The following is an 18,386-nucleotide window of genomic DNA, read 5'->3' as shown; positions in this document are numbered from 1 at the left end:
ACTTCCTAGAGATTACCATCATTACTGTTTTTGGTGGGGTGGGGTGCCTGCTGGCTCAGTTGGTAGAGCATGTGGCTCTTGATCTCGGGATCATGAGTTTGAGCCCCATGTTGGGTGTAGAGATTACTTAAATAAATTAACATAAAAAGAACACATTTTTGGTGGGTTTTTTTCAGACATTTTTCTCTGAAGTTATATATATATATATATATAACATACTTTTTCACTAGCAGTATATATCTTATTGCTCCACATCAAGAAATCTTCTATAGCACACGTGACTAAATTATCTTGTCTTTTTTTTTTTTTTTTTAGGTTTGCCCTTTTAACAGAATGGGGAAGCAGAATAAACTGGAAAAGGGAGAAACCAGAGACAGAGAACCAAGAAGGAGAATTTTGCAATGTTCTGAGTAAGACTTTATGAAGGCTGAAGGTTAGCCAGTGACAAAGGGAAAGGAGAAGACAGATTTAGGATGAAGACTCAATAGGCTTGTTGGTGGCTCCTGGAGTAAAGACAGAAAAAAGACTCCCAGGATTCTGCCTTGTGGGGCTGGGCCTAGGGAAAGCAAAATTAGGCTTCAGGGGTGAGCAGAATATAAAATAGTGAGTTCAGTTCTGGACACTCAATCAGGATTTTTCTGACTACAAGTAACAGAAAATCTGATGGACAAAGGCTTAAATAAATAGAGGTTTATTTTTCCTTTAAAACAAAAGGTCTGAAGACAGGTGATTCCAGGTTGAAACAGGGGCCCAACAATGGCACAAAGGACCTAGGCTCTTCCTGTATTTCTGCTCTAATACCTCAGAGCAGAGTTATGTCTTAAGGTGGCTACCGCATTTGAGGTATTGCCGTCTCCCAAGCATAAAACTGTCCTGTAAGAGGCTATCAGACAGAAGTCTGTCATGGCTCTCAAGTCATGATTCACCCCTAGGCTAGTAGGGTTCTGTTGTCAAGGAAGAGTGGACAGTGCCTGCCGGGTAGGCATCCAGCAGGGTCTGCCTCAGCTGTGTGCACTCTGAGATATCTAAGACACCCAAAAGGAGCTATCCAATATGCCATCTGATGCCTTTGCAGAGACAGGTGCAGTTGAGCAATTGAGCTGCAGACCTGTAGAGGAAGTCATGAAGCTGTGGACATGTGTGCAAATGCCTAAGAAAACTGTGGTGGGGAAAGGGACAAGCCTGAGAGGCAATGGTAAAGAGGGGAGGGCAGGAAAATGAGCCCGAGCAAAAGCCTGGGGGAAAATAAAAGAGAATAAATGCAAGGAAGACGGAAAATCAGGACAAACTATTATCATGGGAATTAAGACTGGGAGAGGCTTTTTTTTTTTTTAACTTTTTGAGGAAAAGGAAGCTATCAACAAGTGTCAGATGCTGCAGAGAGAACAAATAAGATAAAGACTGAAAAGTGTCTCCCAGATGTGGCAATTAAAGAGTTACTGGTACTTTGGTGCTTTGGCAAGAGTAACTTGACAGGAGCAGACAAGATTATAGAGGAATGAGGAGTGGTCAGAGAAGAGGAAACTAGAGTCTAGGCTTCTGTCCACAGAAAAAGAGATATGAACAGTAGGGGACCACTGTGTAAAATGCAATGTTTTTCTTAACATTAGGAGAGATGTGAACATATTTCTGTGATGAAGGAGAGGTGTAATAGAGCGGGGAAAATAAATTTAAGAAAGAAAGGGTCTCTGGGGCATAGTGGTAACAGAGGAGGGAAGACAACTGAGTCACTACTTCAGTCCTCAAGTAGCATGAGGAGGAGCCTGATCTCAAAAGACGAGAGAGGGGCAGAGAACTGTAAAGCCACATAGACACATCTCAGAACGGGAGAGGTTGGGACAAGACTGAATGAGAAAGGTGTAGAAGCGGCAGCTAGGAGTTTGAAGAACGCCAAGAGCACTTCTGGAAAGTAAGCAAATTCTATTTAGGATGACTGTGAGCAAAACAGTGTCCTGCAGAACAGCTGTGTTTTACTAAGGCAGAGACAGAGCAAAGTGTTTGAGGATGTAGCGGAGTTTGATTATAAGAGGACATTGATCCTAAGAAACACAGGGGAAAGACAAGAGAGGTCACCGGGGGAGATGAGAGATGGTGGAGACAAGGACATGCAAGACTGAGTAGGAAGGATGACGACCAGAAGCAGAGGGCTGGTGACGGTTCACAGAGATGGCAGGAATGACCGGCACCCAGGTTCCAGTAGAATGCGAGGGCGTGGTCCACAATCTGGTACCCTTTTATCATAGAATGTTAGAGAGATACTATCATAGGAGACACACAAAGAGATGGGCACCATTTCAGCAAAGGTCCTGTACCTCCAACAGTCAGTAAAAAGAAAGCATCTTGGGGTGTCTGGGTGGCTCAGTCGGTTGAGCATCTGACTTCAGCTCAGGCCATAATCTTGTGGTTTGTGAGATTGAGCCTCTCATCGGGTTCTGCACTGAGTGTGCGGAACCTGCCTGAGATTCTCTCTCTCCCTCTCTCTCTGCCCCTTCCCCACTTGCTCATGCTCTCTCTATCTCTCTCTCTCCCTCAAAATAATAAATAAATAAACTTTAAAAGGAAGAAAGCATCATATCTTTGGAAAAGAATATGTGGGGCTGGCTACATATTAATTTTCTAATAAAGAGGGTTTCTTGCTTTAAGGTTTAGCAGAGGATCTAAAAGACGGTTTTTGTTTTTAACAGTTTCCCCCTCCCCCATTCATTTAGCTCACACCACTTGCCAGCACCATGCTAGAGCTTTGTTTTTAAATTAACATAAGACCATCCATGCCTTGAAGGAGTTTATAATCTCCAGAAATATGTATTCTTCGTCCTGAGAAAATGAATTTGAAATGAAGTTAAAAGTATGTGTTAGAGCAGTGCTTCTCAAATGTGACTGTGCATACAAATAAGCTTGGGTTTGCACTGGAATGCAGATTCTGATTCGATAGGTCTGAGTCAGTGGAGCCTGAGAGTTTACATTTCTAACAAGTCTCCAGGTGAGGCTGATGTTGCTGGTCCACGGGCCACACCAGAGTATCAAGGAGCTAATAAAGACTCCAGCAGAAAAGATCCCTTGCTTTACCTTTTCTATTTATGCTGACCTATAAAATCCTGAGACTCTTCCCTCTTTTCCCTGCTAACTCTCCTGTCCATGCATTTTTCTTAATAAAAAGGTGGGGGAGGGCAGTTGAAAACCTCACAAAGGGCTTTTTCTTCCAAGCAACTAGTAGCTACACACACTGCTTTCGTGAACATGTCAAACATCTGTCTCATGTGATTAAATACTTCTGTGGAACCGCTTATATTTCAAACAGAGCACCTAGATATTCAGTAAAAGGATAAGAGACTGAGAACAGCAATTAATTCTAGTTATGCCATATGGCAGTACAGAACACTGGCTGGAGCCTGAAAACTCCATTCCACAGGAGCCTTACTTATTCTGAATTTTAATCATTGTAGGATCAGCAAACATATGCCTACCAACCTGCTCCATTTACACAAAATTCTAAAGAATAATTACACTGCACACTCAAAAATGATTGGTTTTTCCCACATGGACTTAAAATTTCTCTCCTATTGGATTCTCAAAATAAAGTAGCTGCTGACAGTTCCAGTTTCATCTCCCTTTTAAATAAAATCTTCAAACAATTCTTCTTTTAATGAGTAGAATCACTGGCTTTTCGTTTCATTATCAGTGCAGTTTTGCGCGGTGACATTATCTCTGGTTCTGGATTCCCCGGTGCTGGGGTTGGTGCAGGTGCTGGCTCCCAGGCCTGTGGACCCCCTCCGCCATCCTGTCAGTGCGGGGACACCCGCTCACTGTACTCTCTCCATTTCACCTCTCTCCAGAATGGAGACATTATCATTTTCAACGCACACTCCATTCCCTGTCCTCTAAGAGCTAAGATACTTTCATCTCCTGTACATCTAATAATTTCAAGATAAGGACAGAAAAATCAGTTCTTGTTCTGTGAACTTTTGTCTCCAGTGCTTGAGAGACTACCCTAATATCCCCTGAACATGTTTTAGTGATAACGTTTACTGCACTAGGGCCAAAATGATTTTCTGCCACTTTCAATTCTAGTTCAATAAAAGAATAAGAGCTTTGTTTCTAACCTCTGTCATTTTTAATACCATAAAGTGATTTTAAAAATGTAAAATTGAGTTCCATTTCCTACTGGACTACCGATCTCATATTAGCTTTCCTTTTATCAAATTTATGAGAAAAGTCAGAAATTGCCTTTCCTTAAAAAAAAATCAAAATTTCAGGATCTCTTGGGCAGAATGTTTGAATTGAATTTTAGCACTCCATAATTGCTGGCCTAGAAGTTTTAAAGAAGTGTAAAAGTTAGCTACTTATGGCAGAAATAACAAAATAGAGGGTTATTCTTTACTTCATTTAGAATAACAAAGTAATAAGGCTAGAAAATCACCATCCTTAAAAATCCCAAATATGTTTATTAGATTTCCAAATTGAGGAAGTCTGAGGTTTTTTGAAACCACCGTGAATTAAATCCATAATTCCTGAATAATATTAATACAATATTTTGCCACATTGTATTATGAAAAATTTCTAATATGCACAAAAATGGAAAGAACCCATATATACCTACAACCTTGATCTATGACTCACATTTTGTTATATTTGTTTTGTCACATATCCATCCATCCATTGTTCCATCCATCTACTCATCCATCTTTTTTTAGATGCATTCCAAAATAAATTAGTATACGTTAGACATTAGTCTACTCCATCCATAAGAACTTCAGTATGCATACATAATTGACTAAGTTTGAATATTTGTTACAGTTCTTTTAAACCAATCGTCTTTTGAAAGATGCCAATTCATTTTTTGTAATGGTTTAGCTAAGGGAACTAAGCAACTAATTACAGATTCTAAATTCTGAATCCTAATCTTTTATTAATTCTATTACTTTGTGTAATTTCTTACATCTCCGTTCTCTCATCAACAAAGGCACAAGGACACTTGATAGATACGGTGAAAGGTCTCAATTACCAAATCGCAAAATGGATCTTTTGTTACAGTAGAATTCATAAATGAGACAGACACTTAAATAACTTAGAGAAATAGCTAATGGAGATTATGTGGACATAAAGTTTTTGGTAAAATACAGCAAGAACCTCAACAAGGCTCACAAACTCAGGAGGGAGCTTGAGTTTGGCATTAAATTATAATGCGTCTTCTCTAAGCCACGCCATAACTCCAATACAGCAATCTGAAGCTGGACTTTTGAAGACTAGGTCACTCCAGGAACAAATGTGGCGACAAAGTGCTGGCATCAAAATGGAGTTTTCTTGGGTTTGCCAAGCTTTGGTATCGCTGATTTGTAAACTCTCTAATAATGGACTAAAGTAAGAGCTGTCACAGGGAGCGCAGCCCCTTCCTTTCTGAGCTGTTTGTTCCCCTACGCTGGTCTTCCTTTTTTTCTTTTTCTTTTTCTTTTTTTTTTTTTTTTGCTTTCAGAGGATTGGCCCTGGAAGGGGCATCCTTTGAAGCCTGAAGAATCAAAGCTATTGCAAAGCACTGCTGAGAGTTGTGAAAGAAATATGAAGAAACTACATTGGACCTGGGGCGATGGGCTGAGATCTTCCCAAACAGGTCAGCAGTAGGTCTGTAAAATATTCCCATTGCCAAGGAGGCAGTGACATCTTGCGTAAATCAAAAACTAAAACCCTAAGAAATCTCATTTCCATTTTAAATGCATGGGGGTTAAATATGGATATCTAGCACTCGAGAAGTTCCTGTGGGATTGATTTTCTCCCCGTCTTCTCTGAGCCCTTTGCTGCACGTGATAAGTAGGACTGCATTTCATTATCAGCCCTGCTAGTACTGCACTTCGGGGAGACTGGATGAGTCCACACAGTGGGGGAGAAGAGCCGGCTTCCAAAGAAGATATGATTCACGTGGTGCGATGATAAAAACGCACTTTAGGCCCAACTCAATTTCAGAAGAATTGTGAAATAAAATAAAATCCCAAGGAAATGAAATTTCCTGCATCATTTTCCAAATTAAAAAAAAATCATAGCGACATTATAAAAGAAATCAAATAGAGGTTTCAAACTTTGGTTGGTAATGTTTGCATTTTTGTAACATGTGGGGAAAAAAAATCCAGACAATGTGATGGGAGAGGCAACTTCAAAAGAAAACATAAGATCATCGTTAGGGGAATCTTCAATGGAATGAGTCAGCATTAGAGAAATAACATCAGAACAAAGAGGTTGGCTCCTGACAGCTGACCTAGTGCTCTTATATTTCTCTCCCTTTTGCTCTACTTTCACAAAGTGGATACAGAGTGGGTCTATATCTGAAATAAGAGAAAACAAGCAAATTAGAGAAAACCACAATCCGGAAGGCCCCACAACCACAAGGTCCTTGGAAATCCACAAATAAACAACACAGAGAGGCATTTTTTCATTGGCTTTCTGTAAGCAGAGGAAATAGTGCAGGCTGGGATAAAATACTAGCTCCCGATAAAATGAGACCTAAAAATCAAGGTAAAATGAAGACTGATTTTATATAAATGATCTTTTCACACAATGTATGAATTAAGAGCCTCTATTTATAAACAAATAGACAAGCTTCCTGTACTAAAAAAAACTGACACAGGATTTTCTGAGACCTTTCAAGACAGATCCATAGTAAGTAGATAATAGGAATGTGCCCAAGTGATAATGATAGCTGTAATTCTATCAGGAATAAAGCAAATTTCAGCAACCTAACCGTATAGCTAAAGAGTAGTGCTCAGCTTATTATTCTAATGAGTTAGTCCAAGCTAAAGGGTACAAGTTCAGTTACTTGCCTGCCACCTAAGTCACATTTCAAAATTCCTTTCACAATAGAACATATTATTCTGTTTCAAAAGAACAGTACTTGAAATTTTTATTAAAAAATTTTAAAGGGAACAAATTCATTCATCCATGCCTTTTAAAATTACTATTACTCAGCATGAAAAAATACTAAAATATTATGATATATCAGTTACTTATGTAAAATACATATTTTATAGGATGCCCAAAGGGAGAAGCTTCTGCTCACTACTATCACCACAAGAGCCCCTTGTAAAAGAAAAAAATATGGACCAATTTAATCTTGGATATGGTACCAAACCCAAGATATACTCATAAGTGAAAGAATACATAGGATTATCATCATCATAACATCAAAAGGCACGTTATACACTTCAAGGCTGCTTGGAAAGAGCAGAAGGCTTGCTAGGAAAGAAGACAAAATGAGATGATCTTCCCTTCCAGGTTAAGCCAAGAGACCAGAAGTGAGTAACATTATATTAGCCTCACCTGCAGAGAATTTCAGACTCAAAGAATAAATATAACCCCTCACTGCCACATAAGCATATCCCCCCAAATCTTTTAACACAGTTGTGAAATTTCAACATACACTCACTGAATAGCAGAACACTAGTACAGGAATTTGGCATATAAACGATCAGCTGAGAACCCTGAAGTTTTGGCGGGGTTTTGTTTCTTTCTTGGTTTAAGGATGGGAGTCTGGGGTAGGACTAGAAAAGGAAAAAATAAATGATCCACCTTTGAGATGTGGTCAAATTATTGCTATGACTTTTGGACCTTTTTTTAGAGCTATTGAAACTTAGATGGATGGTACAAGTATCTCCTACTCTTTCTTTTTTCTGAGCTGGCACTGAAACTCCAGGGTAAGGAGCAAAATGAAACATCAGGAAGACGTTAGGAGCAAATATCTAAACTTGCAAGTAACACAATTAATATTAATTAATATAATACCACATTACACCTTAGTTCTCTTTAACAACGCTTCATTTGAATGTGTTTTCTTTTGGGGTGTTGAAGCTCATTAACCAGCACTTAAGAAAAGTCAAGCCCTCTATGTAATTAATGGTAATGGTATTTACAGTATACTATTTTGAAACTTTTAACTCCCAAGAGTCGTATCAGACTAACTTTGTCTCTCATCCTATAAACAAAGGTCATCTGATGATAGTCTTAAGCTAAATCCTACTTTAAAGTTAAATCCATGGTAAGCTGAAAAGAAACACTTGAAGTTCTCAAAGAAAACGGAATTGTTTTTATGATATTCGTATTAGTGTATCATGTTTCATGCAGAGTTAGACACTAGCCACCCACAATGAAACATGTTCAAGACACTCTTTTCAGCCTGTATATCAAATGTCCTGGGTTTTGTGGGGTTTATTCCATAATCCTGTTACAGAAAGTTATTTCTTGATTTCTTTCCATTTCATTATGCTATAAATCTACCTGTCTCTCTTTGGAACTCCTTTAAGTTTCACAGAAGGAAACAATACTCCAAGTTTGTTTCCATTGGCTCCAGCCTTCACTTCCAACAGTGAGCATAAATGACTGGCTGTTCCAAAACGGGCCATCAAGAGAGAATATATCCCTACCTCAGTAATAAAAATATTCTATTTTCTTCATTCCTTCCCCCACTCCCAACGTATTCTTGCTGTCAGATGGCCTCCCCCGAATCAAACTGTTAAATGCTCGACTCTGCCGGCAAACGCAGGAGACTGCCATCCAGCTTCCACACGCGGCTCCGTGTCTGCTTCGTTCCAGGTGTCCCACGTCTGGCACGGATCCTGCAGTGGCCGCCGTAATAAAACAGGAGGAGCCTGCGCCTGGCTTCCATTCTGATCATACTCTAAAAAGCTCAGTGAAAACCTGGACTCAGAATATGAAAGCGGTGAGATTTCAGGGAGAAGGTTTAAATGAGGTAGTTGGAAGAAGAGCAATGAAATCACAGCTCAGGACATGGAATACCACACATGGGCTCCACTTCTTTAAAGCACCCGTTTTTTCGTTTTGTCTTACATGGCATACATTATCCTTCATTGGCAATACATGTAAGCCAAAAAAAAAACTAGAATGCAGATGGAGATACAGAGACAATTTTTGTCTGTTTTTAAAAATATTTTTTAAAATGTTTATTTTTGAAAGAGAGAGAGTGTGCATGTGTGTGTGTGTGTGTGTGTGTGTGTGTGTGTGTGTGACGGGGGGGGGGAGCAGAGAGAGAGGGAGACACAGAATCCAAAGCAGGCTCCAAGCTCTGAGCTGTCAGCACAGAACCAGATGTGGGGCTCGAACCCATGAACCATGAGATCACAACCCAAGTGGAAGTCAGACACTTAACTGACTGAGCCATCCAGGCACCCCTTGTTTGTCAGTTTTTAAGTCTGTAAGGAAAGACATTGGCTAAGCTACTGGTTCTGAAAAACAGATGAGCACTTGGAGGACACCTACAACTCTGGACAGAGCTATCACTTCCTGGGGTTGGTAAGGCTAGACAACAGAAAGGTAGCAAACGGCACATTATAACTGCTGTGATGGTCAGACACCTGGACTTACAGTAATTCCATAGCTGTGGCAAACACCACTGAATTCGGAGTTGCCCTAAAAATTAAGACTAACCATATAAAGTTTAGCAAGAATCAGAAGCAGTGCTATTTTCACTCCTATCTACCCTTTCCATTCTCATGCAGCTCAAGTTGAGGAAAGAATTAGAGGAAATGAACCAAGAAAACAACAATAGAGTGGAAAGCTGTGTGTGTGTGTATGAAATACACGTGTAGTGTGAGTACACATATAGTACTTATGTCCATCTAGTGGCTTTCTCGGATTATCTTGCTTGAGATTTTTTGACCCACCTTAAGCCCTGACATGTCAGCTCATAGTTTTAGATAGGTTCCTACCCCTCAAAAGGTACCAAATCCTAAAATATCATGGCTTTATATGACTAAAGGCACAACTTTTTAAGCAGTTTTCAGTGGTTCTTTCCATGTTCCATGTCCACATGTCACATAGATTTAACTCTCAAGTTTGGTGACTTCCAAATTTCTTTTCACACCTGGCTTTTAGGCATGAGATACAATGCTGCACAACAAGAGTAAACGTGGCTGCTGTTGTACAAGCTTTCGGTATCAGGACACAGAGCGTATAATGTGCGCCAGCCGTAAAGAAGACCGCAGAAGCAATATGGCTGAAGAAGAGCGTCCAGTAAAACAAGGGTTACATTAACGGGATATGACTGACTGGGTGGGTGTAAGGCAATTTCAAACAGCTTGCCAAAGGAAAGCCTCATTTTTCCATTTTCTGGTACAGTATCTAATTTCTGGCTCCTCATTTCCTCCATGATCTGATAATTATGAAATTCTAAATAAAGTGTCATCTTTCTTGCAACAAATCAATGGACAGAAAGCTCCCATCAGATGTTTCCTAAAGCTCCTGCTGATTATTTCCTGAATGTCTATCCCACAAACCACACAGCAAGCTCTTGGAGAACAAGGAACCCTCTCTACCCCGTACCAAGTACAGCTTCTGCGAGTGTGCATGGGTGTGTGTAAGTGTGTGCATTTAAAAAGAGGACTAAGAAGTGATGCTCCATTGATAACAATGACTTACCATAAAATCACCTTTTTTAAAGGGTTTTTGTTTAATTACACTTTTTTCTGTATATCCATGATTTAACAAAGATTTTCCTTTTCAAGAAGGAAAGAGATGGTAGTTTTAATAAAACTGGAAAAATATACTTAAAAAATTTAAAGTCACCTTTACTTCACCTATGAGAGAGGTGACAATTCTATTTCTTCCTTTTATTAGGAAAACATAGAAAAGGTTAAACTGGAAGAACAAATGGTGTGTTCCCATCACCAGCATATGTCAAAAGCTGAAGCATTGTTAAGATATTTGGTACAGTTTCTTCTCTTGTTTCTGCTGTGCACCTCTAAAAACTGGGATTTTAATTATAAAATAATATATTAATCATGGTGGGCATTCAAGTTCTTCTCATGGCTCTGGGAAGTCACTTTGATTTTTCCCAAATAGTTAAACAGTTGTTACAAAACTTTTCAATGAAATAATGCCTACTCTTCTTGCTTATTGGAAGTCTTATTATCATTTCACATTTGTGTGCACAAAATCACCTTTTACTACCAATTTCAGTTTAGCCCTTTTCACACACTGTGGTACAAATATGGGAGTATTTGTGTATTTGTCCATACAGATGCAGTAACATTTTTATTTTTTCATTCCTTATCACAAATTTGTACCAATAGCACTATCAATACACAATTATATTTTGGGCATTTGTCTCCCTATAACACAATTTGAAATAATGCTACCCTCATTCCTTATGCAATCCTTATAATACTCCTGTAATACAAAGGTCAACTTGTGAAAAGAAAAAAGAACAATTCTATGGGTTACTAACTAAGCCTTCAGATACACAAGTAAGCCGAAACTTCTCTACTAATAAAGTCACATTATGGAGAGGTTTGTTTTAAACCCTCTTCCAGCCCACCAAAAATTATAGATATTTTCACTTTTGCAAGAAGTGCCCATCTTCTGCATTCTGTTTGTTTCAATTATTCAGGGCAACCCAGGCTGATAATTACACAGTCCCCAGTCGCTGAGTAAAAGTGATGCTTAATTAGCCAGCAGGAAAGATCGATTAAAATCCAGCGGGGTATCTTGTGAGGTTCTCTCACATTTCTGGAGGGAATAGATCCTGGCTGTGCCCTTCCAAAGGATAAAGCTCCCTGCTTCTCAGGAGTTTCAGTGAGATTTCTAAAGCAGATGCTAAGATCAGTCAGGCACACAAATTAAATCCCAGTCATAACCCTACAGATGTTCTCCCTTTTCTAAGAGTACTTCGTTCAAACATTCTCAACGACACTGCCTTTGGGTTGACAAAGGCTTAAAATAACATTATACCCAAATCTCATTCAGTTACCATTTCAAGAAAAAGGTGGCCAGGAAACATACTGTAAAAGAAAATTTTTATTTCTTTCTCCCCCCAAGCAAATGTATGTATCTGTCAGATGCCCACATTCTAGAAGGCACAGGTTAGGTTAGGATCTGTCATTTTATAAAGTCAATGACCATGATACTCTAAACCAGTCTGAGACTAAAACATTCCAACATGGCCAAAGAATCAACTGGATAAGACTGGTTTAAGTTTTCTACCAAGGAAGGAGATTTGGAAGTAAAATCAGAACTAAAAGTCGTAATAAAAATGATCTCATACTGCCTTAACATCTTCCCTTTAGTAACCTGGACAGGCATAAATGTTTAGCTTTTCACACATTCTGCCAAAGTATTCAATAAAGATGAACACAACAATCTAAAGCTAAAAGCAGATACATTATCTTAAGGTACACAATTATAAAAATATTTTTATTTTGGTATACTAACTACACTAACCATGCCTGCCTACCTCTCATTCAATTCAGTAAATATTTACTAAGCCTCTATCAAGTATAAAGAACTATGAAAAATATATCTTTCTTTGTTAATTTATACACTATTAAAGTAAATTTTACTGATTATAAATTATGTAAAAGCTGACAAAGAAAAATGGAACCAGTTTATACAAACCTATTTTTGATTTGCTGGAAGCCCCTTAGTATATGGTCTCTGTGGTCCCTTGCAGTAGCACTGAGGTTCTCATTCCGCAAACCTTCCGCCAAGAATTCCTCAGCATCTAAAAGAAATGAAAAGTTGAGCAACAGAAAAGAAGAAGTAATAAGGGACAATAGGAAAATCTGAGGAATTAAGAAATGGATATTCTTTTCTCTTTAAAAACTTTAAAGTTGCAAAGCAATGTGAATGTACTTTATACCACAGAACTGTACACTTACTATTGGTTCAAACAGTATATTTTATGTTATATAAATTTTACCTGAATAAAAAATAAATAAAACTTTATGTATGCCTATAAGTGATTCCTTCTGATAATCCAAGACCTTGCTATAAATTTGGAATGCTAATACATATATTAATCACAAAAAATAACTATCATCTCAACCATTTCAAAAACACATTTAAATATTAATTATCTCTGACAGCAGAGGATGGACTGTCAATTTCATAAGCCCTTTATAAATATTATAAACCCGTAATAGAAGGTCATAGGCCAACAGAAGTGAGGAAGAAATACCAAGAAATACAGCTGAAATAAAAAACAGAGCAGAACTACAAAATTAGGAACAAAAGGGCAGGCATTCAAAGAAGAAAACTCAATCAGCAAATGCATCATCAATGAAAATGACAATGAAACCAAGTGAAGGAACTCACGTGGAAAGAAAAATGTGTCCAAAAGAAGGAAACTGTAATTAATGTGAACAAATATTATAAAACGGGGACATGATAGGGGCACCTGGTGGCTCAGTCAGGTTAAGCAACTGACTTCAGCTTAGGTCATGATCTCATGGTTAGTGAGTTCAAGCCCTGCATCAGGCTTTGTGCTGACAGCTCAGACCTTGGAGCCTGCTTTGGATTCTGTCTCCCTCTCTCTCTGCCCCTCTCCCACTTGCTCGCTCTCTCTCTCTCTCTCAAGAATAAATAAACATTAAAAAAATAAGTTAAAATAGAGACATAATAGATATATATGGTATGAAACAAAACATGTTAGGTTGAAAGAAATGGGGGGCATCTAGGTATTTTCAAAGACAAAATACATTGATAATGATGACAATTGTCAGAAATACTACCTACATACTTTATTATGAAGAATAGGGTTATAAACCCTAAAATATATATAACACAGTTAAAATTTCCCACCTTAAAAAACAGTACCTTCAATATAAAACTGTGTCATATACTATTAAAATAATGTTATGAATTTATACAGTTGGGTTACATATGCATGCTTAAAAATTTGTTTTACATTTACACTGTTCAGCAACACCAAAGCAAAACAAAGCAATCCTAGATAGCCCTCACCAGTACTTTTGATGAGGTATAAGTTCTGGAAGTTAAAAATTTCCGAGGACCACCATCACCATTCCGGGATTTGCATCACATCAATTGCATCTGTCATTTAATGGATTTCTTTAAAGTTCTCTGAAGGCTAAAGAATGAGGAAATGGGAAGTTGAATTAAAAGATAAAAATAGGGCGCCTGGGTGGCTCAGTCGGTTGGGCCTCCGGCTTCGGCTCAGGTCAGATCTCACGGTCGTGGGTTTGAGCCCCGCATCAGGCTCTGTGCTGACAGTTAGCTCAGAGCCTGGAGCCTGCTTCCGGTTCTGTGTCTCCTTCTCTCTCTGACCCTCCCCCTCTCATGCTCTGTCTCTCTCTGTATCAAAAATAAATAAAACATTTTAAAAAAGGGGGGGAGGGGGGAAGACAGGTGGTGGTGATGGTGGAGGGCACTTGAGGGGAAGAGCACTGGGTGTTGTATGGAAAACAATTTGACAATAAAATATTATGGAAAAAAAACATTTTAAAAAAAGATAAAAATAAATGCTACTCAAAATTCAATGAATGTAACACACCTATCAATAAAGGACTAGGAACACATGATCATCTCATAGAGACAGAAAAAGCATTTGACAAAAATTCAAGATAAAAAATACTCAACAAACCAGGAATAGAAGAAAACGTCCTCGGCCTGATAAAGAGCTGCTACAAAAAACTTCACAACTAACATGATTCTTAATGTCAAAGACTGATGTTTTCCCCTGTTCCAAAGATCAGAAACAAAATAAGGATGTTCTGCTCTCACCACATATACTCAGATTGTACTGCTGCTAGCCACGGCAATTGCACAAGAAAATGAAATTAAAATAGTCTCGACTAGAAAGGAAGAAGTGAAACTATCTCTATTGGCAGATTACATGATCTTGTGTATAGAAAACCCTAAGGAATCCACTAAAAAACAAAAAGCTATAAAACTAATAAATTCAGTAAGTTTATAGGAAATAAGATTAATGTACAAGAGCAACTGTCTTTCTATAGAGTAGCAATGAACGAACCAAAAATGAAATTTGAAAAATTCCATTTAAGATAGCATAAAACAGAATTAAATACTTAGAAATAAATTTAACAGAAGTAACACAAGACTTAAACTCTGAAAACTGCAAAACAAAATGTTTAAAAAAAATTAAAGACCTAAATAAATGGAAAGACACCCATGTTCAGAGGTGGAAAGACTTACTACTGTTAAAATGACAGTCGTCATTTTGATTGAAATGACTTAATGCAATCCGTATTGCATTATCTTGGTTAGGTTTTTTGCAGAAATTTATAAGCTACTCCTAAAATTCATGTGGAAATTCTGGAACTCAGAATAGCCAAAACAATTTTGAAAAAAGAAGAACAACTTTGGAGGATTCACATTTTCTGATTTTAAAACTTACTATAAAGTTACAGCAATCAAGACCATACAGTAGTGGCAGAAAGGTAGACACATAAATCAAAAGAATAAAAATTCACAAATAGGCCTTCACCTTTATAGTCAATAAGTTTTTGACAAGGATGCTAAGACAATTCAATAGGAAAAAATATTGTTTTTCAACAAATGGTGCTGGAACTACTGAATATCCATATGCAAAAAAACAAAGTTGGATCCTTACCTCAAACAATATACAAAAATGAATGCAAAATGGATCAAAGACATAAATGTAAAATGCAAAATGATAAAACTCTTAGAAGAAAACAAGCTTAAATCCTTGTGATGCTGGATTAGGCAATATTTCTAAAATTAGGCGAGTGTCTTAGATGTGATGCCAAAAAAATAAGCAACGACAGAAAAAATAAATTGGACATCAAAAATTAGGAACCATTGTGATTCAGAGGATGTCATCAAGAAAGCAAAGAGACAACCCAGAGAACAGGAGAAAATTTTTACAAATCCTACAGCTGATAAGAGACTTATATGTAGAATATATAGAGAACTCTTACAACTCAGTAATGAAAAGATAATTCAACTTTTTGTTTTATTCTTTTATTTAAATTCAAGTTAGTTAACATATAGTGTAGTATTGGTTTCAGGCGTAGAATCCAGTTCATCACTTAGATACAACATCCAGTGTTCATCACAAGTACGCTCCTTGATTCCCATCACCCATTTAGCCCATCTCCCACCCACCACCCTTGCAGAATACTCAGTTTGTTCTCTATATTTAAGTCACTTATAGTTTGCCTCTCTCTGTTTTTATTTTATTTTTCCTTCCCTTTACCTATGTTCATCTGTTTTGTTTCTTAACACTTCAACTTTAAAATGAGCAAAGGATCTGAACAGACATGTACTCCCCCAAAAATATACAAATGGCCAATAGGCACATGAAAAAATCCTCAACATCAACTGTCATCAGGGAAATGCAAATCAGAACCACAATGAGATTGTACTTTACACTCACTAGGAAGGCAACAGTCAAAAAGGTGGACAAAAATGAATGTTGTCAAAGATGTAGAAAAATTAAGACCCTCATATTTTGCTGTTGGGAGTGTAAAACAGTGTCGCTGCTGTGTAAAACAGTCTCGCAGTTTCTCAAAAGGCTAAACAGAGAGTTACCAAATGACCCAGTAATTCCACTACGAGACATACATGCAAGAGAAATGAAAACAAATGCTCATAGCAGCATTATTCTCACCAGCCAGTATGTATGTGGAAACAGCCCAAATGTCTATCAACTGATGAATGTGGTATATCTATACAGTGGAATACTATTCAGCACTAAAAAACATGAAATGAAATGCTACATGCTACAATATGAGTGAATCTCCAAAATTATTATGGTAAGTGAAAGAAAGACCACATATTATATAAATCAATTCACATGAAATACACAGAATAGACAAATCTATGGAAACAGAGTAGCAGATGCCTACAACTGCAGGAGGGAGGGGAACTGGAGAGTGAAGGCTTAGGGGTTCAAGTCTTCTTTCAGGATGTTGAAAATGTTCTAAAACTGTGCTCGCTTCAGCAGCACATATACTAAAATTGGAACGATACAGAGAAGATTAGCATTTTTGCATGGACCTCAAGTATACTGTAGTATAGAGGTGGAATTTAAGGAAAGGTATTAAGCAGGCTGTGTTGTAGCTTATGGGCAAGTAATAAATTGTATCATTTATCTTGAATGTATTATAGATAAGCTGCTATATAACAACTGCCACTTCAGATAGCTGTGAAATTAGGTGATTAACTAGTTGTTACTTAACCTTCTAATTTCTGTATAAGTCTAATTACATGAAATAGAAGTTGGGGTTTTGATTTTTTACTTTGCTTTTCTGTTTGGAGTGTCATTGTAACTACTGTATTGTAAATGATGGAAAATAATTGCATATGTTAAAAAATAAATTGTGTTATATTAAAATAAAATAAAATAAAATCTTAAAAAATAACAAAAAAAGAAGAAAAAAAAGAAAATGTTCTAAAACTTATTGTGGTAATAATTGCACAACTCTGTGAATATACTAAGAGCCATTGGTTTATATACTTTCAAAGAACAGGTTGTGTGGTATATGAACTGCATATCCCAATGAGGCTGTTAAAAGATTAAATAGACAGATAAATAAATAACAACATGTACACATATCCTTCTGAACTTTTAAAATTGAAGTTTGAAATAAAAACATCTCTCAAGGACCCAGAAGTTTGAAATGAAAACATCTCTCAAGGACCCAGATAGAAAAAATCAGTTGCCTACAAAACAAGAGTCAAATGGCCTCTCCACAAAATAAGCATCAGAAAATGAAAGTTTTACAGAGTTTTAAAGGAAAAATTCTGTTTTCAAGAATTCTAAACATAGCCAAGATGTTGGTTATAAGAAGGAGACCAGAAAAACATTTTAAACAGTTGTAGCTCTCAATGTCTATCACTTATATTCTTTCCTGAAGAAAGTCTTTTCAACAATACACTCTGAATGGCCAAAAGACACAAGAAAAGATATTAAACATCACCAATCATCAGGGAAATGCAAACTAAAAGCACAGTGAGATATCGCTCTACATTTGTCAGAATGGCTAAAATAAAAAACACAAGAATAACAAGTGTTGGCAAGGATGTGGGATAAAAAGGAAACTTTGTACACTGTTGGTGGGAATGCAAATGGGTGCACTGTCTAAAACCTCAAAAAAGTAAAAATAGAATTACTGTATGATCCAGTAATTCCTCTACTAGGTATTTGCCCAAAGAAAATGAAAACAATATTTTGAAAAGGTATATGCACCCCTATGTTTATTGTAGCATTATTTACAATAACCAGGATAGGGAAGTAAGCCAAGTGTTCATCCACAGATAAGTGGATAAAGATGTGGTATTTTTATACAGTGGAATATTACTCAACCATAAAAAACAAAATCTTGCCATTTGCAACAACATGAGTGGACCCAGAAGGCATAATCTTAAATGAAAGAAGCCAGTCAGAGAAAGACAAATATCATATGATTTCACTCCTATGTGGAATTTAAGAAAGAAAAAAAAAGAGACAAACAAAAAACCAGACTCATATACAGAGAACAAACTGGTGGCTACCAGAGGAGAGGTTGGGGGCTGAAACAGATGAAAGGGACTAAGAGTTACAATGATTGTGATGAGCTCTGAGTAATACAGAGAATTGTTGAATCATTATATTGTACACACAAAACTAA

At 37.3% G+C, this 18,386-nt stretch overlaps 1 protein-coding gene and 1 pseudogene across 1 annotated transcript in view; one reads left to right on the top strand and one right to left on the bottom strand.

Moving 5' to 3' along the window:
* SKAP1 (src kinase associated phosphoprotein 1) overlaps window positions 1–18,386 on the bottom strand; it is a 275,716-nt gene that overhangs the window by 229,920 nt on the left and 27,410 nt on the right. Inside the window, exon 2 of the mRNA XM_029929018.1 lies at window positions 12,388–12,493. Within this exon, the coding sequence (XP_029784878.1) occupies window positions 12,388–12,493 (106 nt within the window). The remainder of the gene's footprint in view (window positions 1–12,387; window positions 12,494–18,386) is intronic.
* LOC115283095 lies at window positions 16,705–16,761 on the top strand (annotated as a pseudogene).

Source organism: Suricata suricatta, chromosome 17 (assembly GCF_006229205.1).
Source record: "Suricata suricatta isolate VVHF042 chromosome 17, meerkat_22Aug2017_6uvM2_HiC, whole genome shotgun sequence".
Lineage (NCBI taxonomy): Eukaryota > Metazoa > Chordata > Mammalia > Carnivora > Herpestidae > Suricata > Suricata suricatta.
This window is presented reverse-complemented; position numbering and strand designations above follow the sequence as displayed.